General features: G+C 48.0%; 1 protein-coding gene across 1 annotated transcript in view; it reads right to left on the reverse strand.

Annotated features, from left to right (window-relative positions):
* Window positions 1-20782: 20782 nt before the first annotated feature.
* LOC126029986 (zinc finger protein 506-like) overlaps window positions 20783-26060 on the reverse strand; it is a 94479-nt gene continuing 89201 nt past the window's right edge. The window contains exons 6-8 of the mRNA XM_049788205.1: window positions 24367-24480; window positions 24085-24169; window positions 20783-20933 (exon numbers count right to left, since the gene is read on the reverse strand). Coding sequence (XP_049644162.1) covers window positions 20783-20933; window positions 24085-24169; window positions 24367-24480 — 350 coding nt within the window. The remainder of the gene's footprint in view (window positions 20934-24084; window positions 24170-24366; window positions 24481-26060) is intronic.

Here is a 26060-nt window from a genome sequence, read left to right on the forward strand (position 1 = left end):
ATAGGATGTACAGTGCCCAGTATAAAGTTCACCATAATGGTTTGTAGCTGATGATAAATTGTACTTCTCAGAATTGTCTTTTAACTCAGTGGTGAACTGTGATAAATTGAAGTCTTGTAAAGGAAAGTCTTCATAAGTGTAGTTTTTCCATTGGCTTGCGATCAAAAGCAAAGCATTTCAAATGTATTAACAACACTGATGGTACTTTCCATATATGTTTCCTTCAAAAACCTTAGTGTTGCAAAAATTACAATAAACCTTATTATTATCTCTCAGCTCTTTAAAAATAAATTAAGACAATCCTATAATGTTCATTTATCTGTAGATGTTCTTGGTAAGGACAAATAAATCAACACCTCATAAACCTCAGATTCTTGGGCTACATCCGGTGATGCTGAGGGTTTACTCCTGGCTATGTGCTTAGAAATCATTCCTGAGTTGAAAGACCATATGGGGTGCATGGGGGGGTCAACCCGGTCCATTCTAGGCTAGCGCTGGCAAGGCACACTCCTTATCACTTGTGCCACTGCTGCGTCCCCACTACCCGATTCTTGACAAGGCATTGTAGAACCCAGAATTTCTTGGCAGAATTATCATCTGTGCAAAATATAAGCATATCCTCTCCCACTGATGAGATAGCCAGCAATCCATGTATCATCAATCTTAATCCAAACAAGAGTATGAAATGTTTCTTATGTCTGTGCACCATTTTTAAATGCCTTTTAGCAGCAGTGTAAGATTCTTCCTGTGGTAAATTCAGGTAGTTTGATGTAAATGAAGTCAATAATAAAAGGTCAGTCGGTAGAAAATCTTTTTTTCTGTATTTTAGTAATTGAGGTTTTAAATTCCTGTGTGCCCTTTCCACTATGCCTTGCCCGCAACAGTTATGGGATGCTTAGTTTGACACTCCTTACAAAAGAAATAAAAAGTAATCAAAAGTTTTACTGATGTAGACGGGCCATTATCAATCTTTTTTTTTTCTTTTTTTTTGGTTTTGGGGTCACACCCGGCATCGCTCAGGGGTTACTCCTGGCTCCAGGCTCAGAAATCGCTCCTGGCATGCTCAGGGGACCATATGGGATGCCGGGATTCAAACCAATGACCTTCTGCATGAAAGGCAAATGCTTTACCTCCATGCTATCTCTCCGGCCACAAATTTCTTTTCTTTTCTTTTTTTTTGGTTTTTCGGGCCACACCCGTTTGATGCTCAGGGGTTATTCCTGGCTATGCCCTCAGAAATTGCCCCTGGTTTGGGGGGACCATATGGACGCCGGGGGATCGAACCTTGGTCCTTTCCTTGGCTAGTGCTTGCAAGGCAGACACCTTACCTCTAGCGCCACCTCGCCAACCCCCGACACCATTATCAATCTTAGACTATGGAATTCCAATCACTGAAGACTCTGCATTAAAAAGGTAATAACTGCTTTAGCTTTCTGTGAAGACATAGGTATTGCCCATACAAATTAAAAGTATGTGCCTAGAACAACATGGAGATAGTATTTTTGGGGGGGTCTATATAAGTAAATCTGCAAAGTAATCTGCCAAAGTTCATTAGTTTGTAAATCTCGAGGGTTTGCTTCCGCAACATGGATTTTTTTTAGACGTGCACAAATAGTACATTCTTCTACAATTTTCTTGGCTTGCCTCCATGGAATATGATAATTCACATGTAGATGGTGTACAGTTGTATGAAGAGCTGTATGCTCTTCAGTAGGTGTGTGAAATATAGCCATTGTCAATTGATCTGCAGTCTTATTCCCCTGAGCCATTGGTCCTCCAAGATCTAATGGGCTCAAATGTGAGTGATAAAATAGAGCTCAGAATGTTTCTGGAGAATATTGTTTAAGAAAATTCTGTATAATCTGTTAATTGGCATTAAGGGAGGCTGTAGTTATCCTAGGGAATAAACTCACCATGTAAACAGAGTTGCTTACCATGTTATATGTACCTGTTATGTGGGAGAGCAAAGAAATCAGGGTGGCTAATTCCACCTGCTGAGCAGATTGTAATTTGTAAAACCTGTTGTTTCAGGGGCCGGAGAGATAGCATGGAGGTAAAGCGTTTGCCTTTCATGCAGGAGGTCATCGGTTCGAATCCCGGCGTCCCATATGGTCCCCCGTGCCTGCCAGGAGCAATTTCTGACCCTGGAGCAAGGAATAACCCCTGAGCACTGCCTGGTGTGACCCAAAAACCAAAAAAAAAAAAAAAAAAAAGAAAACCTGTTGTTTCAGTGAAGTTCCCAATATACATCCCTTTTTCTATGAAGATTCATCCACATAAAACACATGGGCATCAGGTAGTGGTGATGACCAAATAATTAAAGAAATAACAAAAGGCTTTTTTTGTTTTGTTTTGTTTTGTTTTTTCATTTATTTAATCTTGGGGACCTGGTTGTGCTCAGGTTTTACTTTTTTTTTTTTTTTTGGTTTTTGGGCCACACCCGGTGGTGGTCAGGGGATACTCCTGGCTGTCTGCTCAGAAATAGCTCCTGGCAGGCACAGGGGACCATATGGGACACCAGGATTCGAACCAACCACCTTTGGTCCTGGATCGGCTGCTTTCAAGGCAAACGCCGCTGTGCTATCTCTCCAGGCTATTTTTTTTTTAATTTTATTGAGATTCATGTGAATTACAAGTCTTTCGCAGTTATACTTAATGTACATAGTGAGAGTGAATTAGGGCAATTCCCCACCACCAGTGTTGACCTCCCTTTGCCCTATTCCCAACATGCACCCCCATTTTGCCCCCTGGAGTGCTCGTCGAATTGGTCCCTTTGAGAAGTTACCTTGCCTGGGTTTGGTGGTCTTGGGGATCTTGGGGAAAAGAGGCAGGCAGCAGCCCCGAGAGGGAATCTGCCCCTTTTGGCTCTCTCCAGTCCTGGCTCCCTTGAAGCACCAGGGAGATCGAGGATAGAGTCCATCTTGTATGTGGGCCACTAGGTTTGATCCCCATCACCACTTAAAGTCCCTGAGGTTGCTTGGAGTGATTCCAGAGTGAATTAGATTTGAGCATTCCAGAAACTAGGATAGCTTGAAATACTTAGGTCAGAGGGGACTGCTAACACTATGTCCTCTGGCAACTGGTGTTTTTTGTTCCAAGTTGGCTTTTCTAGAGTTTCAGCCAATCTGGCCCCTGGGTAAGAATCCTGTTGCTAGGGTGGTTGTCAAGGGCAGAGTAGGGGGTAGTTAATGATCTTTGATATTCCTCTCTTGGAGTGTAGCAGCCTCTCTGGGAGGAGCAGTACGCTCCAGAATTCTTAGGGTCTGCAGTGGCCCCAAGTAAATGTTTTGTCTTCAATTCCATATTCTAGTTTTAGTGCATCTCAGGACTTCATTACCCTGGGGGTCTCCTTCCCTGCCAGCCTGTTTGCTCCCAAATCTAGAGGGTAAAGTTTTAGAAGCTGGATATGTAGAGCCCTGCAGCACCTTAGGGCTGGAGCTAGTCCCAGAACCCTGGGGTAGCCTAAATTTCCTGGAAAGCCTGCTGGGTGTGGGGCAGGAAGGACAGAGGCTGGAATGCCTTTTTTGTTTGCTTGTTTTTGTGTGCTCTAGACTCTCCCCTGGGGGGCTCAGGGGAAGCTATGTGATGCAGAGATCCAACTGCTTGCAAGGCAAATGCCTTCTGTGCTATACTCTGGCTCCAGCCCCAGGTATTTCATATTGTTCAAAAGGTTGAAGCTGGTTCCTCCTAAGGCAGAGGGGAGAGGCCCTGAGCCTCTTTAGGCCATTGGGGGCTCACCACAGGAACCAAGGGTTAGGCTGTGACCTGACACTCCCTCCTCTGTGTGCAGGCTCATGACACAGTGACCTTCCCTATGTGGCCCGGAGCTTCTCTTCTGCTTCTCAGAGTTCAGAAGACTCTGTATAAAAATCTAATCCTGGGCCCGGAGAGATAGCACAGCGGCGTTTGCCTTGCAAGCAGCCGATCCAGGACCAAAGGTGGTTGGTTCGAATCCCGGTGTCCCATATGGTCCCCCCGTGCCTGCCAGGAGTTATTTCTGAGCAGACAGCCAGGAGTAACCCCTGAGCATCGCCAGGTGTGGCCCAAAAACCAAAAAAAAAAAAAAAAATCTAATCCTGAAGACCTACCAGCACCTGCCAGCCTTAGGTGAGAGCCACACAAGGGCCACCTGTACAGGACACACCATGGGGGTGGGGGAACCCAGGATCAGGCCAGAGATCTAAGGGAGATGATTCTGAAGAACCCCAAGGACAAATCTTCCTATTCTTCTAATTCCCAGCCCCTGACTTTATTAGAGTAGACCAACTTTATTATAGTTTAAATGTCATTTCACAGTCCTGAAAGATACTACTTTGTGTCAAGTGATTGCCTTCGGTGGGGTGTACCAGGTTTGATCCCAGGTCTATATTTGTCCCCCGAGCCTGTCTGGAGTTATCCCTGAGCACAAGCCAGCAGATAGATAGGACCACTGTGAGGTGTGGCCGAAAATCCCCCCCAATAAGTCGCTCAATTATTTTTTTGGTTTTTTTGGGTCACACCCAGCAGTGCTCAGGGGTTACTCCTGGCTTCATGGTCAGAAATCGCTCCTGGCAGGCGTGGGGGACCATATGGAATGTCGGGATTCGAACCAATGACCTTCTGCATGATAGGCAAATGCCTTATCTCCATGCTATCTCTCAGGCCCAAGTCACTTAATTTTGTTGTTTGTTGTTAGTTTTGATTTTGCGGCCACACCCAGTGACATTCAGGAGTTACTCCTGGCTATGTGCTCAGAATTTGCTCTTGGCTTGGGGAACCTATGACACACTGGGGATTGAACCCAAGTCTGTCCTGGGTCAGCTCTGCTATTGCTCTGTTCCCAAGTCAGTTAATTTCGGTTTGGGGCTCTTGGCTACCCCTAAGTGTGCTCAGGGCTTACTCTAGGCTCTGGCCTCAGGGATCACTCCTTGCCTTATTCAGAGTTCACTTGGAGGTGCTAGTGATCAAGCTTAAATCATCCTGGAGCAAGTGATTTCCTCGGCTCTGTACTATTGTCCCAACCCTCACTGAGTCTAACTGAATGTAAGCTAAGTGTTGTTCATGATTTGTTAAGGGTCACCCAGCATCAGTCCCTCCCATTCTTCTTGGAGGATTATGTGTGTGTATGGGGGGAATCAAATCTGAGGCTCCTGCGTGCAAATTATGTTCCCCAATCTAGTGTGTTGTTTCCTAGACATCAGTTTGACTTTTTTTTTTTGTTTTGTTTTTTTGTTTTTTTTTTTTTTGGTCCTGGATCGGCTGCTTGCAAGGCAAACACCACTCTGCTATCTCTCTAGGTCCTGTTTGTTTTTTATCTGTGCTACACCCAGCAGGATTTAGGCTTCCTACTGGTTCTGCCCTGAGATTCACCCTGCCTGGGTTTGATGTCTGAGGATCAAGACAGGGTGGCCCTTGTGAAAGTAAACTGCACTTTCCACTAATTATTATTCCAACACCTTGTTTTTCTGTATTTGGGCCAATCTCTGCAGCACTTAGGGGTTTCTCCCAGCTCTGTACTAAGAAATTACTCCTGTCAGGTCTATGAAAGGCTGGGATCGAACGCAGGTTGGTTACATGCAAAGTAAAAACCTATCCACTATGCTATTGCTCTGACCCCATCCAGTCCAACTTTTTCAGACACCCTTAGGCCTTGCCATCCTTGGTGGTGCTTGGATTTACTTCTGGCTCTGCACTCAGTGCTCATTCCTCAAGAGGGGCTCGGGGAGTTGGCATGTCACAGTATTTTTCCTAGGAGCTAGAAGGGGAGTCCAAAGCAAGGAACTCTTTCCATCATCACATCACGGAGTGTCTTGCCTTTGATCTGCTTCTGGTTCTCTGCACAAACAGGGCTGGAGGCACCAAAGAGGAATCCAGAGAGGAGGCCCTGACTCACCTGTAATGACCAAAGCATACTCTCTTCGCATTGTGATTAAGTTTCATTCACAATTAAGGGAACGACCACTCATTTAAATATTCTGGGACTGACTGATGCAACCCCAATCAGGTCAGTATTGCTGCTCTATCATGCTCCATCACCCTCACTCGTGCCTGCCACCTTCAGAGGCACATGGCATCGTTTGGAGGGTTCAGATTAGATGTCATATTCTCAATTTCCTTGTGTCTGTGCTTTGATTTTAGAGTTATACAAACCCTCTCCCACATCACCAGGATAACAGTAGTTGCAGCCTCAGGCTTTCCATTACTGTTCTTGTTCAACTTCTATTCCGCTGGGATTTCTTTCCTTTTCTGTCCTACTGCTTAAGCTCTGGGGTCAAGGTGAGGCAGGCATGTCGATTATGCCAACACACATGCTCATATATCATTTTTAGAAGACCCACCGTTCCCCACCAATTGGTGAACTCCATTCTGAGCCTCTTTCCTTATGTACTATCATGCTCTTGTCACTATATGTAGCTAATCACACAGAACACACACTGTGCTTTTAATTCCCTCTTATACCTACCAGATTTGCTGACACAGAGTTCACACCTTCCCTTCCCCTAAAAATAAAGTGGTTCGTGGCTGCTTCTTTGTGAGAGAGCTCTCCTTGCCGGGATCTAGGACTTATACACCTTGGAATCTGAAGGATTACAAATGTACTATTATTGCATGGCCCCTAGGAGAATGGTAATTTATTTATTATTATTTCTTGGTTTGCGCATGCAAGGAAACGCCCCTGCTGTTCCACCTCGGCGGCCCTGAGAATGCTCTTTTCATTGAAAAATATACTCTGTCTGGGCCCGGAGAGATAGCGCAGCGGCGTTTGCCTTGCAAGCAGCCGATCCAGGACCAAAGTTGGTTGGTTCGAATCCCGGTGTCCCATATGGTCCCCCGTGGCTGCCAGGAGCTATTTCTGAGCAGACAGCCAGGAGTAACCCCTGAGCATCGCCGGGTGTGGCCCAAAAAACAAACAAAAAAAAAAAAAGAAAAGAAAAATACACTCTGTCCAGCTCATGTCCCCTGATCACCACCCTGCTCTCCTCCCTCTAGGCTTGGAGAACCACCGCGGTTTGGATCACCTGATCGGAGACACCGGGATCCACCCTCACCTGGCCAGAGAGTGCCTGGGCCTGGCTGCGTTCTGGCCCTTTAAAACTCCAAGGACTTCGCGTGACATCACAAACCCGGCCCTTCGCTGCAGGCAACTGGCGGCGGCAGCGCTTTCGCCTTGGACTTGTGAGCCGGGCTGGGGGTGCCAGGGATTGGGGCCGTCTAGAGGGACGTTTCCGCCGTCCGGAGCGCTCGGAGCATCAGGGTCCCGGCCAGGTGAGCGCGGGGTCCCCGGGGAGCTTCGGGGGCGGCGGCCGGAGACCGAGACGGGGCGGCCCGAGGGCCTGGAGTGCCCGAACCCCGGAATGAAGCAGGTGACGGCGGGAGACTCGGGTGAGCAAACAGAAAAGCGACAGAAAAGACCCGATCGAGCTGGTGCCGGTGGGGTTGGGGGGCTACAGACTTGGGGGATCCAGGACTTGGCACTGGGAAATGTCGAGCCTGGACAGCGACGGGGGGCGACCAGGTCCGAGGCAGGCTCTCCAAGGGACCCACTAAGAGTGACTGAAGTGCAGAGTCAAACATCAAGGAGAGAAGCAAGAGGCCTTTCCCTAGACAGAGCTGAGCTGAGGCTTCTCCCAAGGCAGAACTCACCCCAATAACAGAGGGAAAGTTTGGGAACCTGAAAGTCCCAGGTCCAACGGGAGACGCTGCCACCATGTCCCCAGGCTGCAAGTGTTCGGTTCCCAGTTGGCTTCTCTAGGGTTTTTCCTACCTGCCCCCGCTGAAGCTTTGCGCCTGGTTTAGTTCTGTTTGTGGGGCGATTGCCTGGGGCGAGTTGGGGAGGCCTTGGGCTTTGCTAGTCCTCTTCCAGGCTGGAGCTTCTCCGGTGGGTGGGTCCAGCCTTTTCTTTTTTTTCTTTTCTTTTTTTTGGGGGGGTCACACCCGGCAGTGCTCAGGGGTCACTCCTGGCTGTCTGCTCAGAAATAGCTCCTGGCAGGCACGGGGGACCATATGGGACACCGGGATTCGAACCAACCACCTTTGGTCCTGAATCGGCTGCTTGCAAGGCAAACATCGCTGTGCTATCTCTCCGGCCCCGGGTCCAGCCTTTTCTGGAAAAGGTTTTAAGTCTTCAGCCCCATCTCTGGGTTTCATGCATCTCAAAACTTCTTTCCCATTAGGGGTCCCTGCCCTGCCTGTTTGCTTCCAAAACTAAAGGCCAAATTTTAGTAGCTGGATAAGTTGAGGCATGCAGACACAGTGAAACCATCACCACCCTCCAGCGTGAGGGCTCAGAGATAGCACAGCAGTAGGGCTTTTGCCTTGCACGCAGCCAACCCAGGACTGATGGTGGTTTAATTCCTGGCGTCCCATAAGGTCCCCTGAGATTGCCAGGAGCGATTTCTGAGCTCTGAGCCAGGAATAACCCCTGAATGCTGCCAGGTGTGACCCCCTTCACCCAAAACCCCCCATGTGGAGCTCAGGAGTTATTTCCTGGCTGTTCTCAGAATCACTCCTGGCCTCCTATGGGGTGTTGAGGATCTAAAAGGGTCAACTTTGTTCACTTCAACTGCCCTGCCCTTGTGATTTCACTCTCATGCCCAGGTGGGAGGGGGTTTCTTTTTTGTTTGCTTGATTTGTGCCTCACCCATTATTGTTGTGGGCTGTTCAATTCAAATGCCCTTGTGCTTTCACTCTCTCCCCACCCTGGTGGGAGGGGGTACCGTTGTTTTTTTTGTCTTTTTGTTTTCGTGTTTGATTTTGGGTCAGCAGCCCTCATGGTTTTCTCCTGGCTCTAGACTCAGAAATCGCTCCTGGAAGGCTCAGGGGACGCTATGGATGCGGGATTCAAACTACTGGCCTTCTGCATGCAAGGCAAATGCCTTACCTCCATGTTATCTTTTTGGTCCTGCCTTTTTTTTTTTTTTAATTTCTACCTACCCATCTTTGCTGAGGGCTGACACCTGGCTCTTGCTGAACCCTATGGGATACAAAGATGGAACCCAAGATGCCTGTTTGTAAGGCAAAAGCCCTCCCAGTGTACTATTGCTTTAGACCTGGAACATGTATTCCTGAGCATGGTGGGTGTGAGTACTGAGGAATCAAGTGTGCTGATTAGGATTCGTATAAAGCAGGAACTATGGAATCCCAGGCCAGCAACAAGCAGCTGGGGCAGTTTTTATGTTCTTCGGGGCCCTTAGGTGACCTGGTCTGGATGTATGGGTGCTGGCCCATGTCACCATCTGACAGACAAGACTGCAGAAGAGGGTTTTTAAACACGGAGTCCCTGTGTATTGTCACTTCTGGATTAAGTGCAGAGAGTGGTGCTGCTGCCTGCCTGGAGGAGGCGCTGGTGTGCGGGGGGTCCTTCCCCAGATCCCAGTCCTGGGCTCCCAGGGCTGTGTGGGGCTCAGGGAGGATTCAGGGCTGGGGGCTGCAGTTTCCTCCGTGTAGATCCGAAACTGCTTCTATGTCTCTAGGAGAGGAAGGAACTTCTGGCAATGTCTCCCCATTGGGCCTGAGCTGTTGCCTGGTGGTGTGGCCCTGAAGGCCCACTAGGGCCTGTCCACCCCAGTCCAGCACTGTGTCTTCTTGGCAGGAAGTTGGAGCTTTTTGGAGCTCTTTGAAGCTCATGCATGTGACTTTTCTCCAGGATTTCTCAAAGGGCCTTGTGCTATTCTTCAGAGATAATCCAGGAGGAAGGGAATGGGGCCACACCATGTCACATCCTGCCCCCAGGTAGTAGGCGAGTGTGGACTCAGAGAGGCACAGGGTGGGTGGACAGGAGAGTGCAGACCCAATGGGAGGGGACCCCAGGAAGGAATCCTGAGTGGTGGATGTGGTCCCTGCAGGAACAAGAGTCAGGTATTTAAGATCATTTTGTTGTGTTTAGTTGGTAGGCCCTAGCTAGTGGTGCTCAGGATTTACTCCTTGCTCTGTGCTCTTGGGATTCCCCTGGTAGGTCTCAGACCCTATGGAATGCTGAGTTCTAGGCTTGAGCTCCTGAAAAGATGGACCTGATATTGGTGAGTAATGAGCCCTTTATCTCAGGATTTTTGCCATGAAGCTTCATTCCTGCCTCATCTGAGGAAAAGCTCTTTCATCATTCTGCCAAATCTTACCTTCTCCCTGAAGCCACAATTCGCTCAGTAAACCAGTTCCACTTTCCAAGCCTCTTCATCTGCAGTCACCTGGCTTTGTGGCTCTGAGAAAAATTAGGGAAAGGATCTTTCAAGAAGGCATGGGGATTGGGAATCCTGTCACTTCCCTGCTCCGGGAGTGATTTGTTTGGGGGTGAACCAGGAGTGCTGATTTGGACAAAGAGAGCTTTAAGTCACTCACTAGACCCTGGGTTTTCCTAAATTCCCTTGTTGTGAAGGCAGAGAGGGCCTTTGGGGATGGATTGGGCTTTTGTGGACTTAGCCTTGTGAGCCACACCAGAGTTGATTTCTCAGCTTCTCTGTCTCTGTGCTCAGGTGTTTACCCCTGACAGTGCTGAGTGGGCTGAGTGGTGCAGAAACTGGCCCCAAGAAATTTCGTCGATCCAGCTTCTTCTGGGGTTCATGCCCAGTGGAAGGGAAATGGATGCTGGTTCCTCCCATGGGAAGAAGGAAGAGGCCTAGTCTTTCTTGGGAAATGAGGGGTCCTGTCCTCACCCGTAGGGCCCAGGGTGCCGCTGGGCCCTGATTTCCTCCTCCGTGCTGTTTCAGGACATGGTGACCTTCCCCGACGTGGCTGTGAGCTTCACCTCAGAGGAGTGGCCGTGCCTGGATGCCTCTCAGAGGAAGCTCTACAGAGATGTGATGCTGGAGACCTACCAGCACCTGTTGGCCATAGGTGAGAGCTGCCCCGGGGAGCCTGTGTGGGCCACACCTGTGGGTGTTTCCTGGGAATAGATCAGAAATCGGGGTTCAACTAGGAGTGAATCTGCTCTAGGACAAGCTTCCTCTGTGGTTCTAACTGCCTAGTTCCTAACTTTATTGCTTAGATGAGTCCAATTTTGTAATTTTCTGTGTCATTTTACAGTCCTGAGAGATGGTACATTGTGTTGTGTGTTTGCTCTCCAGGCTCCACATTGGTATTACTTTTTCACATATTCTTGGGCCTTGGCGGTGCTTGAATTTACTCCTGGCTCTGCACTCATAGTGGGTTCAGAAAGCTACAGAGAATGCTGAGATCAGATGCACATTTGTCCAATGCAACGTTAGTGCTGTGGTATTTATTCTCCACTGTATTACGTGGCCTCTTTCATGTAAACATGGTCTTGGGCCATAGCAATAGCACTCTTGTGAGGGCATGTGCCTTCCTCGCAACTGATCCAACCCAGGTTCAATATCTGATTTCCTATATGGTGCCCATAATTGCCCGGAGTATTTTTCATTGCACAGCCATGAGTGCATTAATTAATCAGTCTGGTCTCACCTGTCATAACCAATGTGGATATGGAGAACAGAAATTCTGCTTTTCGTCTCTTCCATGATTTTGCCACTTTCACTAGGGACCCAGTGTCATACATAGGGGTGTGCTATTCCCTTTCCTCTCTTTAACCCATGAATTGTTTCTCTGGGACAGGGCATGGAGGGGTGAAGCCTGCGTTGATCTCCTGTTTGGAAGGTAAGTCCTGGGAGGCTTCAGGGAGTAGTGTTTGCAGCTGAGTGTGGGAAGTGACCCTTTGGTTCATGCAGTTAGGTGGGTGTGGAGGCGGGTGGCATGTGTGAAATTGGGTGCTGGGTATTGGGTGTCATAGTCCCAAATCCGTGTGTGGTGCCTCCACAATTCCATTCACTACCCTTGATGCTGAGTCCGAGAATATTTGGGAGCTTTGTTGTTTCGGCTATGCTCTTTGTGGTTTACTGTCTGGGCGTTTATAACAGAGCCTGGGATTTCTTTTTTTTTTTTTTTTTTTTTTTTTTTTTTGGTTTTTGGGTCACACCCGGCAGTGCTCAGGGGTTACTCCTGGCTCCATGCTCAGAAATTGCTCCTGGCAGGCACAGGGGACCATATGGGACGCTGGGATTCGAACCGATGACCTCTTGCATGAAAGGCAAACGCTTTACCTCCATGCTATCTCTCCAGCCCCAGAGCCTGGGATTTCTGAGCCTTTATCTCTCACCATTCTTGCGCTTAGCCTAGCTGCACAACCCCATGGCTGTATGCCCCTCTTTTTTATCTATCTCCACTTGCCATTTTTCTTGCGTAATTAGTGGATTTTTTGAGATTTCAAGAAGACGTTTAAAATTTTTTTTCTCTTTTAATTCGTTTTTGTTTGAGGCCCATTTGAGTGGTGCTCAAGACTTTCTTTTGCACCTCTACTTCAAGAATTACTCCTGTTGAGCTCTGGGGCCTTATGTGAAGCTGCGGATCTAAAAGGCTCACTGCTTAGTACTAAATGCTCCCTTGGGGCTGGACAGATAGCATGGAGGTAGGGCATTTTCCTTGCATGCAGAAGGACGGTGGTTCGAATCCTGGCATCCCATATGGTCCCCTGAGCCTGCCAGGAGTATTTTCTGAGCGTGGAGCCAGGAGTAATCCCCGAGCGCTGCCGGATGTGATGGAGAACCCAAAACCAAAAAAAGAAGTAAATGCTCCCCAGTGTAATATGGCTCTGGACAACATTTGAGAATATTTAGATTTTTTTTTTTTGTTTTTGTTCTAGGACCATCCAGAAGGTTCACACTTTCACAGTGCTTGGGGAGTGGGAAGTGTATCGGATGCAGGGAATTAAATTTGAGTCAGCCACGTTCAAGGCAAACAGCCTCCCTGCTCTATTCTATCTTGCTAGCTTAATTTTTCTACTTAGAAATAAATTTGATCAGTTCAATGGTTTGACATTGATGAATGAGCACATCGCAGAGCTAATTTGGATTTTGTCATGCTCCTCAGCGCAAACCTCCCAATCCATCTTCCCTTTCCTTTAGGTTGATTTAGTACCCTGAAACAACATGTACCCATTCTACCTCTGTGGCTGCATTCAGCCTTGCTTCATTTAGCTAATTCTGACATTGGATGTTTGGTTTGATTTCAGAGTGCAGACTACATGTTGAGGATGTGACATGTCAGCAATTGGCCTTTGGACTGGAATCTCCAAAGAGGAGTGAGATGGTAAGCTTTGCAAGTTCCAATCAATAACAATATGTATGCTTAAGGATCATTGTGGCAGGTTCAGGGCCCATACCAATTCTGGATACTGAAGCTCAGTTCTCCGTGTGTAAGACTAGCTCCTTCCTGCTGTTCATGCACTTGGATCCTACTCATACTTTTTGTTCTTTGTTTATTTGTTTTGGCCACACCCAGTGGCTCTCAAGGTTTACTCCTGGCTCTGTGCTTAGATTACTACTGGCAGAATCTGGGGTCCATATGGGATGCCAAGGGGGACCTGGTAATTGCTCCTTTAGAGTTCCCCTTTTTTGCCCCTTTGTTCTGGCTGTTACCTAACTAAGGACATTTCTTAAGCTGATATCAGCATGTGTCCATAGACATTCACATGTTGAAAATTGTGTTTCTGTGATGGCAGTGCCCATGCCTGGCTAGATTTGAACATGCAGACTGTCAAAGGAGAGAGAAGCAATAGGACTAACCCTCTGCTGTTCCACAGGGAAGAAGCAAGTCCCCCTGGGACGGGGTTGATCCTGTGCTATTGGACACAGCCTGGAGACAACCGCCCTGCCCACATCCCAGTGGGAGTGAGGATTCTGGGGACATCTGTTTTGAAGTCGGGCAGAGTGAAAAGAGCTTCTTTACTGCAGCACCACAATCCATTGGGCACAGCACGCTGGAATCTGCTTCACCCAGTCTCTGGACAGACACCCCCAGAGGGGGGCCTCTTGGGGCTGAGCGAACATCAGTGTTTGCTCCAAGCCCCTCACAGCGACAGACTCACAATCAGATTTTATATGGAGTGACACCACTTGAGTATAAGCAATGTGGGGGTACTTTCCCTTTTGTTCGGCACCATGATGTGCCTTTGAAACCCCCCAGTACACTGGATCCCTCTAATTGTCAGCAAAGTGGACATGCTCTGGGGCAACTCTCACAGCCTCGTGACAATAAGGAAGTTAGTAAACTAAAGAAACGTCATATATGTCCCGAATGTGGAAAGGCTTTCCGAAACATTTCAGACATTAGAGTGCATATGAATACTCATACTGGAGAGAAGCCTTACATATGTAAGGAGTGCGGGAAGGCCTTCTCTCAGTCTTCAAACCTTATGCGCCACTTCATAAATCATACTAAAGAGAAAACTCATGTATGTGATGATTGTGGGAAGGCCTTCAAATTCTTCTCAGACCTTCGTAAACATAGGAAAAGTCATAGTGGAGAGAAACCTTATGCATGTGAGGAGTGTGGGAAGACCTTCCCTATTGCCTCAAGCCTTATTAGACACTTGCGAAGCCATACTGGTGAGAAACCCTACATATGTAAGGAATGTGGGAAAGCCTTCAGTCGATCTTCAAGTCTTACAGTCCACTGGAAAATTCATACAGGAGAGAAACCGTATATATGTCAGGAGTGTGGGAAGGCCTTCACTCAGTCCACAAACCTTTATGTGCACAAGAGAATTCATACAGGAGAGAAGCCTTATTCCTGTGAGGAGTGTGGGAAGGCCTTCACTAGATCCTCAGCTCTTTCTACGCACAAGAGAATTCATTCAGCAGAGAAGCCTTATTCCTGTGAGGAGTGTGGGAAGGCCTTCATTCAATCCTCATCCCTTTCTTGGCACAAGAGAATTCATGCAGGAAAGAAGCCTGAGTGATGTCAGGAGCTTGGGAAGGCTTTTGCTGATCATAAACATAAGAAATTTCATTCTGGCCCGGAGAGATAGCACAGCGGCTATCCAGGACCAAAGGTGGTTGGTTCGAATCCCGGTGTCCCGTATGGTCCCCCGTGCCTGCCAGGAGCTATTTCTGAGCAGAGAGCCAGGAGTAACCCCTGAGAACCGCCGGGTGTGGCCCAAAAACCAAAAAAAAAAAAATTTCATTCTGGAGAGACATTATGTGTCTAAGGATTGTGGGAATGCCTTCATTCCTGTTAAAACCTTTTCAGAGATATGAAAATGAAAACTGGATGGTCTGAAAATCAACATGGTTAGCATTGTCCTTGTACACCACTGCCCAAGTTTTATTCCTGGCATCCTATAGTATTGCCCAAGCTCATCAGGAGGGATTCCTCAGTGCAGAGCAAGGAGTAGTCTTTTTCAGAACAGGTTTTCTATACTCCTCTCCCGGACAATAAAAGATTTTAAACTGGAGGGCATTCTTGTCGTATGTAGTGAATTTGGGAAGCATTGTTTACTTTTAAATATTTCCTCTGCATTAAGAAAAGTGCATACAGGGGCCGGGCGGTGGTGCTAGAGGTAAGGTGCCTGCCTTGTTGCGAAAGCCTTGGATGGACCGTGGTTCAATCCCCCGGTTTCCCATATGGTCCCAAGCCATAGCCAGGAGTAATCCCTGAGCATCACCAGGTGTGGCCCAAAAACAAAACAAAAAAAAAAAGAAAAGTGCAGACTTGGGGCCAGAGAGATAGTATGGAGGTTAGGAGTTTGCCTTTTATGCAGAGGGACGGTGGTTCAAACCCCGGCATCCCATATGGTCCCCTGTGCCTGCCAGGGGCGATTTCTGAGCATAGAGCCAGGAGTAACCCCTGAGTGCTGCTGGGTGTGATCCAAAAACCAAAAAAAAAATGCATACTTGGTTCCAGTGCAATAGTATAGTGAGTAGGGCATTTGCCTTGTATGTAAGCGACCTGGGCGGACTCCCCAGCATCCCAAATGGTCACTCAGTCTGCCAGGAGTAATGTCTGAGTGCAGAGAGGGGAGTAATGTCTGAGTGCAGAGAGGGGGGTATTGCCTGAGTATCATCTAGTGTGGCCTAAGTGCCAAAAAATGCATACTGGAGAGAAACCTATATAAAAGGAGGGTGTCAAGGCCTTTACTAAACACATAATGTATATTAGATTTTTTTACTGGACAGACAGACTGATTCAAAGCCTTCAGGTTTTCTTTTCATAACTTATTCAACATAGGAAAAGTCATGACTTAGAAGTCTTATAAATGTAATGCTTTTGGAAAGGCCTTCACTTTATCCTTAAAATTTCTGTAGATCAAGTTTTTCATTCTGCAGTGTGTGTGGTATGTGGGAATGTCTTCAGTTCCTTCAACTATTAGACATAGCATGGATCTACAGAAGAGAAGCCTTATTTGTGTAAGGAATGAAGGAAGACCTTCACTTGATTCCCCAGCCCTTACTATGTAAAGAAAATTCATATTTGACAGACGTGTAAGAAATGCAGGAACGATGGGCCCGGAGAGATAGCACAGCGGTGTTTGCCTTGCAAGCAGCTGATCCAGGACCAAAGGTGGTTGGTTCAAATCCCAGTGTCCCATATGGTCCCCCATGCCTGCCAGAAGCTATTTCTGAGCAGACAGCCAGGAGTAACCCCTGAGCACTGCCGGGTGTGGCCTAAAAACAAACAAACAGAAAAACAAAACAAAACAAAAAAAATGCAGGAACGAAGTAGTTCAATCCTTAAGCTTGACTTGTACATAAGAACATTCATACTTGTCAGAGTGAGAGTCCTGTTAAGTGTTTGCTTTGCATATGACTAATAGACTTTGATGTGTAGCATCCCACTCGGTCCCTCATACACCACCTGAGTGAGGAGCCAAGAGTAACTCCTGAGCATTGTCAAGTGGAGAAAAAGAACTCTACTGGAGAGAAACCTTAGTAAATATGGAAGGAATGTGGGGAGGCTTTTGCTCAAGGTACAGACCTTAACAGTTATGGCAGAATTCACATTGCTGTTAAGTTCCACAAGTTTGGAGTAGGAGAAAGCTTTGGACACTTGCTCAGCACTCAAAGATCACAGGAGAGCGCTAGAAACCCCAGAGATTTCATGATGTGGGATCCCATCTAAGTTGCAATTCCATCTAGTTTGAGTTTGAGGTTCATTTTCACCTTCGGTTGCCTTTCTGCTTTTCTGCACAAGACAGCCAAGAAGATGCCATCGAACATAATCTCCAAGGCCCAAACTCAACAGCCAAGAAGATGCCTTAGATTAGAAAACCTATTGAACTGAAATTAGTACTCAGGTGAAACAAATAGGCAACTTCTCCCAGCACTGGGCTTTGTATCCACCCAGTGTCACCCCATCCCCATCTTCCTGTGTAATCTTTTTTTTTGTTTTGTTTTGTTTGTTTTTGGGCCACACCCGGTGATGCTCAGGAGCTACTCCTGGCTGTCTGCTCAGAAATAGCCCCTGGCAGGCACAGGGACCATATGGGACACCGGGATTCGAACCAACCACGTTTGGTCCTGCAAGGCCACTGTGCTATCTCTTGGGCCCTTCCTGTGTAATCTTACTTGACGGTAAGACCTGCCTATTTCTGGGAGGGGTCTTTGGGAGTTAACAAAAGTATTGCCTCAGGGTCAAAAGGGGGATTCAAAGAGAGATTCAGAGAGAAGCAGGATGGAGGGAGAAGAGACAGGCTTGAATGCAGGGATTTTAGGGAGCGAGCTTAAGAAGTTTTAAAGCTTAGGAGCCACACATGGTAGCTAGGGCCTTAATAAAGTTGATGTCTCCTAAAACCTGACTGCCTGTGGATCATTTCCTCGTGGCTATCCTGAAACCTCAGACTTGATAGGTGGAGGGAGTTGCAGGCGCATGGCCCCAGCTGGCAAAGAAAGGCTTCACCCCTCCATCCATCTCACCATCATCCATCACCACCCAGAACTCCATAATTAATATGTTTTTCAACACCCAGAAGTGTAAAGATCAGAGATGCAGTGATGGGGATGGAACCCAGGGTCCCACTTCCACTTTACAAAAACTATGAGCTTGTAGCACTGGTCTATCCCACTACCACAAATAATATTGATATGGAGCTTGCAAAACTTACCATCTCACTCCTATTTGAAGATCCTGGTCCAAAGGCTAATTGCTGAAATGTCAAATCCTGAACATGAATTCTGCATTCTTCATTTTGTAGTCTGCACTCCGAAATCCAAACAAAATATGCAATGTAAGAATTAGTTAAATGGGGGCCGGAGAGAGAGCATGGAGGTAAGGCATTTGCCTTTCATGCAGGAGGTCATCGGTTCGAATCCCGGCGTCCCATATGGTCCCCCGTGCCTGTCAGGAGCAATTTCTGAGCTTGGAGCCAGGAATAACCCTTGAGCACTGCCAGGTGTGACCCAAAAAACCAAAAAAAAAAAAAAAAAAAAAAAAAGAATTAGTTAAATGAAGTAAGGCTAAACGCAGCAACATATGTGGAGTGAATACATGTTGTTTTCAGAAACTTAAAGAAAAGATTGGGAGGATTGTGGTGAGGAATTTGGCAAAATCCAAGTTAGCTTTGTGAAATGCTCACTCATCAATATTAAACCATTGACAAAATTTATTTCTAAATATGAAATTTTAGATAGCGAGAGAGAGCACAGCAGGGAGGGTGTTTGCCTTGCATGTGGTTGACTTGAGTACAATTCCCTGCATCCCATATACTCCCCATCCCCAGCACTGCAGGAGTAATTCCTGAGTACAGAGTCCTAGGCAAGACTGGTTCGTCCTAGAACAAAAACAAACAAAAAACTTATTAGTATTCTCAAAAAGTGTCCAGAGCAATATTACAATCGAGAGGGCATTTAGTTCGAAGTGGTGGACCATTTAGATCCCGGCTTCACATAGGGTCTCAAAGCCCAACAGGAGTGATTCCTGAAGGACAGGGCCAAGTGAAAGCCTCGAGCACCATCAACTGGGCCTCAAACAAAAATAACTTAAAAGGTGAAAAAAAAAAAAAAAGAAAACCTTCTTGAAATCTCAAAACCCACTAATAAGTAAAGGAAAATGCCAAATGGAGATAGTCAATATAGAGAGGCATCCAGCTGCCCTTAAGAAGGGGAACCCTGGGGCCGGAGAGATAGCATGGAGGTAAAGTGTTTGCCTTTCATGCAGGAGGTTATCGGTTCAAATCCCGGCGCCCCATATGGTCCCCTGTGCCTGCCAGGAGCAATTTCTGAGCCTGGAGCCAGGAATAACCCCTGAGCACTGCCAGGTGTGACCCAAAAACCAAAAAAAAAAAAAAAAAAAAAAAAAAGAAGGGGAACCCTGGGGCCCAAGAGATAGCATGAAAGTAGGGCATTTGCCTTGCATGCAGAAAGACAGTGGTTCAAATCCCGGCATCCCATATGGTCCCCCGAGCCTGCCAGGAGCGATTTCTAAGCATAGAGCCAGGAGTAACTCCTAAGCTCTGCCGGGTGTGACCCAAAAAAAAAAAAAAAAAAAAAAAAAAAAAGAAGGGGAACCCTACATGGGGCTGTGCAGTCAGGTTAAGAGCATGGTTGGTGGGGGAGTAAAGGTTCAGAATGCAAGCTCTATTCTAAACACACCCACAAACGAAACCAGAAAGAGAAAAGCCAAGACAGCAAACCTCCAAATCCTTCTAGAACTCAGCATCAAGGGAAGTGAATGGAAACATGGAGCCCCATAGCCCTCATCTGGGAACATGACACCAAATGCACAGCACCAACATTTCACAAGTGCCCGTAGGCTCCAAACCCACCCAACTGCATGAGCAGTGCAGAGAAGGCGGGTTGTCCTTTCCCACACTCACCTGCAAGCACACCGCCCTGCTGCCTCTCCAGGACTCACCTTCCAAAAAGGAGATCAATGCAGGCTTCACCCGCCGTGCCCTGCCTCAGAGAAACAATTCATGGGTTAGAGAGAGGGAGGAGGACAGCAACCCCCTGTGTATGAATCTGGGTCCCTAATGAAAGCAGCAAAATCACGGAACAGATGAAGAACAGAATCTCTAATCTCCATATCCACATTGGTCGTCACAAAATGAGACCATATTGATTAATTAATTTGCAGGTGGGGACACACACAGTGAGGCTCAAAAGCACCCCTGGCTCTGCACTAAAAATATTCTGAGGGCCCGGAGAGATAGCACAGTGGCGTTTGCCTTGCAAGCAGCCAATCCAGGACCAAAGGTGGTTGGTTCGAATCCCGGTGTCCCATATGGTCCCCCGTGCCTGCCAGGAGCTATTTCTGAGCAGACAAACAGCCAGGAGTAACCCCTGAGCACCGCCAGGTGTGACCCAAAAACCAAAAAAAAAAAAAAATTCTGGACAGTTTTGGGAACCATATAGGAAACCGGATATCAGCCAAGAGCAAGGCAAACACCCTCACCACAGAGCAATTGCTCTGGCCCAAGACCAGTTTTAAATTAAAGAGTCCAACTGAGAGGCTGGATAATAAGTGGGGAAGCAATATTACAGCATCGACTGATGTGCATCATCAGGAGTGAGCAAGGAGGATAGAGACAGGAGTAAATTCAAGTACCACCAAGGCCCAAAAATAGCTGAAAAAGTAGAACCAACATGGAGCCGTGAAACAAAGTTGTGACCATCTCTCAGGAGTGTGAAATGATATTGAAAAATGCAAAGTTGTGGCCAGAAAGATAGCGTAGCAGTAGGAAGTTTGTCTTGCATGCAGCAGACTGGTGGTTCAAAGCCTGGCATCCCATATGGCCTGCCCAGAGCGATTTCAGAGTGCAGAGCCAGGAGTATCCCCTGAGCACAGCCAGGTGTGATCCAAAAACAAAACAAATAAATAAAATAAAATAAAATAAAAGTTGGACTCATCGTAGCAATACATCTAAAGACTGGAGAGTTAGAACAGCCAAAGGGGCTTGTCCTTGGAGCAGATTCATCCCCAGTTGTACCCAGATACCTGTGGCCTATTCCCAGGAATCCTCCCATATGTGTGGTCCACACAGGTGCCCATGGGATCTCACACCTATGGCCTGCGGATGCTGTTAGGTCTCTAGCATCACATCTCTGTAGAGGTTCCTCTGAGAAGAGTCCAAGCATGGCCACTCCTCTGAGGTGAAGCTCACAGCCACATCAGGGAAGGTCACCATGTCCTGAGCAAGCACACTAAGGAGAGGATCAGGGCCCAGAGGCACCCTGGGCACAAGAGGTGAGGACAGGACCCCCCAGCTCACAAAAAAGGACTCTGGCTTCTCTCCTCTTCCTGTGAAAATGAGCCCCCAAAATCCAGTAAGCCGGATCACTATTCTAGAAGTTTCTTGGAGGTACAACCTTCCACAGAGACACCTTGGGGCCAGTATCTGCACCACTCAGTCCACTGAGCATTGTCAGGAGTTAACACCTGAGTACAGAACCATAAGGAGCTGAAAAATCAACGGTAAAGTCCATACCAGCCCAATCCATACCCAAAGCTCCTCTCTGCCTTTGGTAATGGGGAAAGTAGGAAATCCCAGGGTCCAGTGAGTGATTTAAAGCTTTTCATTGTCCAAATGAGCACTCATGGCTCAGCCCCAAACAAATCCCTCCTGGAGCAGGAAAGTGACAGGATTCCCAACTCCTATGCCTTCTCAAAAGATCCTTTCCTCTCCTTTCCCTCTTAGAGCCACAAAGCCAAGTGACTACAGATGAGGAGGCTTTGAAAGTGGAACTGGTTTACTGAGGAGAAATGTGGCTGCAGGGAGGAGGCAAGATTCTGCAGAATGAAGGACAAAAGAGCTTTTCCTCAGATGAGGCGGGAATGAGGCTTCATGGCAGAAATCCTGAGATCAAGGGCTCATTCCTCACTCACATTAGGGTCCATATTAGTAGAAGCTCAACCCTGGAACGCAGCAGTCCATAGGGTCTGAAACTTGCCAGGGAATCCAAGTACACTGAGCCAGGAGTAGAGCCTGAGCACCACCAAGTAGGGCCCACAAAATAAACACAAGAAACAAAGAAAAAGGGCCTTAAATAGCTAAGTTTCTTGTCCCTGTAGGGAACCACACTCTGGCCAAGATTCTTTCCAGAAACTCTTCTGGGCCCAGTAACCCTAGAAGCTGCACAATCCTGTCACCCTACCTTGTCCCTCTGGGATTCACCCTCACCCACTACCTGGAGACAGGATGGTACATGGTTCGGCCCCATCTTCTTCCTCCTGGATTATCCCTGAAGAACAGCAGCAAGGCCCTTTGCTGAAGCCCTAGAGCAGTGGTCGGCAACCTGCGGCTCGTGAGCCACATGTGGCTCTTTACACTTTTAATTTGGCTCTTCTGTGTGCCGGGCAGCTGCTCCAGAAGTCAGGACTCTGCTCCTAGCCTCTGTCAGTGCGCGCCCTGTGTGGATCTCAAAATAAATTTTAATCGTGGTTTTGGTGAGATTTGGCTCAGTTGAAAAAGGAAGGTTGCCGACCACTGCCCTAGAGGAAAGTCAAAGCCATGAGCACCAGAGAGGAGCACAACACCCTGCCAGGACCCAATTGCCTAAACTGGGGTAGAAATGATCTGATGGGCCACACCATCAGGCACCAACTCAGATAAAAAGGGGAGATATGTCCAGAATTTCCTTCTTCTCCTGCAGACTCAGGTGGTTGTTGGGATCATGGCTGTGAAGGGGACAGGAACACTAGCCTCACTCTACAGGGAGGAACTACAGCCCTGAGTCCTGCATCCTTCCTGGGCCCCACACTGCCTTGGAATCCAGGACAGGGCACACCAGCAGGCCAGCAGAAGCATCACCCCCTGCACTTAGCCCAGAAGTGACACTGCCACAGGGACTATGGGGTACAAACCCTCTGCTGCCCTCCTGTCTGGCAGGTGCGGAGATGGGCCTGGGTACATACAGATAAAACCAGGGTCACCTCAGGGCCCCGTGAACACTGAAACTGTTCCAGCTCCTTCCCACTGTCCCAGAGCTCCCTGGGTCTTGCTTTATATTAATCCTGATCAGCACAAGTGAACCTGGGCAGCCAGTGTCCCTGCAAAGTCACTAATTTCCCAGAGCTCAGCTATACATCATGTGGGTACAAATAGATAGTACAGTGGGGAGGCAATTTTTCCTTCCAAGCAGGTACCTTTTTTTTTTTTTTTTTTTTTTTTTGGTTTTTGGGCCACACCCGGCAGTGCTCAGGGGTTACTCCTGGCTGTCTGCTCAGAAATAGCTCCTGGCAGGCACGGGGGACCATATGGGACACCGGGATTCGAACCAACCACCTTTTGGTCCTGGATCGGCTGCTTGCAAGGCAAACGCCGCTGTGCTATCTCTCCGGGCCCCCAAGCAGGTACCTTTGTTCAAGCTCTGAATTTCTTAGGGTCCCTGGAGCCCATCAGGAGTGCTTCTGGAGTACAGAGTCAGGAGTCAGCCCTCAGCACAGAGAGGTGAGGCACAAAATCAAGCAAACAGAAAAGGCAACCCCCTTCCCCACCGGGGATGAAAGTGCTAGCACAGAGGAAGGGCATTTGCATTGAACAAAGTTGACCAGGTAAGATCCTCAGCACCCCATAGGGTCTCCAAAGGAGGCCAGGAGTGATTTCTGAGCACACAGCCGGGAAGTAACTCCAGAGCTTCACATGGGGGATTTGAGCTCAAACCTTACTGTTGCGTGCCTGCAGGCCTCAATCTATCCATCTATTAATATTCCTCTTCTATGGAAGCAAACAGGAAGGAAAGGGACCCATCCCTGCGCCATGACAATGAAGTCTTTTTTTTTGGGGGGGGGGCCACACCCGGCGGTGCTCAGGGGTTACTCCTGGCTGTCTGCTCAGAAATAGCTCCTGGCAGGCACGGGGGACCACATGGGACACCGGGATTTGAACCAACCACCTTTGGTCCTGGATCGGCTGCTTGCAAGGCAAACGCCGCTGAGCTATCTCTCCGGGACCGACAATGAAGTCTTGATATGAAATGGGACTGAGGACAAGAGCCAGAGCTAGGGCCACTGCAAGTCCAGAGAAGTCTGAACCACCCACCTCAGAGTCTCCAGCAGGATGAGCCAAAGCCATCAACTACCTCCAACCCTGCCCCCAGACAATCCCCCTAACAACAAGACACTGGCCCAGGTAGAAACCCTAGGAAAGACCACTTGGAACCAAGGACGTGTTTCCTGGGGACTTGGTGGCAGCATTTCCCCTCAGACTGGGGACTTGGAGCTTTCAGACTGTCTGAAATGTGTACTGGGGTGAGATCTGTCTTTGCAGAAGCCTGAGCAGTGTCTGAAGAACAGAATTTTTTCTTCTTTCTCTGATTTTCTGAGTCTCACCTGGCTCTGCACTCAGTGCTCACTCAAGGGACCCTGTGGGTGCCTGCTTCAGACCCTGGTCGCCTGCGTGCAAGGCCAGCGCCCTCCCCGCTGTCCAGGCCTGACTTTCCTGCAAAGCCCAAGTCCTGGATCCCCCGGGCTTCGGGAGGCAGCGATGGGGAGAGCGAAAGGGGCAGATTCCCCTCTGGGGGCTGCGGCCTCTTCCCCCCAATTCCCATGAGACCCCCGGGAACCCCTGGCAGCCGTTAAATCGGTTCCTTCCAGTGTCAATAAAACTTCCAGCGTGCGCTTGCGAAGCCCGCGTTTCCCTTAAGAAAAATACTTCCCGCCGCTCACTTCGTCGGGACCGTGTGGCTCCGGCGCTCGAAGGGCGGAAAACGTCCTTCCAGACGCCCCAAAGCCCGCGGGGACCCCCAGATCGGCTCTCAAGCCGGCAGCGCCACTCGCCCACTGTCAATTGCGCGCAGTAAGCCCTGGGTTTGTGACGTCACGGCGACGTCAGGCCGGCGTCTTAAAGGGCCAGTCCGCAGCTCGGCACCAGGCACTTTCTGGCCAGGAAGGTAGGTTTTACTTTTTTTTTTTTTTTTTTTTTTTTTTTGGTTTTTGGGCCACACCCTGCGGTGCTCAGGGGTTACTCCTGGCTGTCTGCTCAGAAATAGCTCCTGGCAGGCACGGGGGACCATATGGGACACCGGGATTCGAACCAACCACCTTTGGTCCTGGATCGGCTGCTTGCAAGGCAAACGCCGCTGTGCTATCTCTCCGGGCCCAGGTTTTACTTTTGAAGACTTTCATCAGGTGATCCAAACTCCTGTGGTTCTCTAGGTCATTGAGAGATAAGAATAGGATGTTGAGGGCCCGGAGAGATAGCACAGCGGCATTTGCCTTGCAAGCAGCCAATCCAGGACCAAAGGTGGTTGGTTCGAATCCCGGTGACCATATCCCGGTGTCCCATATGGTCCCCCGTGCCTGCCAGCAGCTATTTCTGAGCAGACAGCCAGGAGTAACCCCTGAGCATCGCCGGGTGTGACCCAAAAACCAAAAAAAAAAAAAAAAAAAAAGAATAGGATGTTGATCAGATGACATGAAGAGTATGAAGTGTGAACATTTTATTCAATAGCCATGACTCTGCACAGAGTCCATTGCTCGGTAAAATCTGAAGCCCCAGTTTCAATCAAACGTAAAACATTCCTCATTGGGGGTTTGCTTTGAATTCATTATGGGAAGGCCAGGCATATCCCACACAATGAACTGATAAAGGCTATATTGGCCATTTAAAATATCTTACTAAGGCCGGAGAGTCAGTATAGTGGGGATGGCAATTGTCTTCCATGTAGCCAACAAGGATTGAATCCCAGTAGCCCATCAGAGACACCCCCCCCCCCAAACCAGCCTGAGTGATCCACGAGTTTATACATAGTAAGACTCCCCAACATCATCCAGTTGGCTGAAAAATAAACAAAAATTATCTCACTATAATCATATCCCTTTCAAATATCAGGATTTTTTGTTCTTTTATTATTGTTCTTATTTATTTTGGAGTCTCCACAAGGTGGTGCTCATGTTCACTCTGGCTGTGTGCTCCCCAGTCAATCCTGGTGGGGCTTGATGACTGACGTACATCGGCAGGATTGATACCCAGGGTTCTGTCTCCACACATAGCAAGAGATCCACCCACTGGAATATAGATCCAGCTAACAAATGACAAAGTTTAAACAATTCTCAAGCTTACATTTATTTATTTTTTGTTTTTTTCGGGCCACACCCGTTTGATGCTCAGGGGTCACTCCTGGCTAAGTGCTCAGAAATTGCCCCTGGCTTGGGAGGACCATATGGGACTCGGGGGAATCGAACCGCAGTCCTTCCTTGGCTAGCGCTTGCAAGGCAGACACCTTACCTCTAGTGCCACCTCACCGGCCCCAAGCTTATGTTTATTATGTAAAAATCCAGTATTTATTTTTTTGTCTCCCCACAAATCACAGTATTTCTTTGTTCAATTTCTTTTCTTTTTCTTTCTTTTTCTTTTTTTT

This window comes from Suncus etruscus, chromosome 15 (genome assembly GCF_024139225.1).
Source record: "Suncus etruscus isolate mSunEtr1 chromosome 15, mSunEtr1.pri.cur, whole genome shotgun sequence".
In the NCBI taxonomy this organism is placed as follows: Eukaryota; Metazoa; Chordata; class Mammalia; order Eulipotyphla; family Soricidae; genus Suncus; species Suncus etruscus.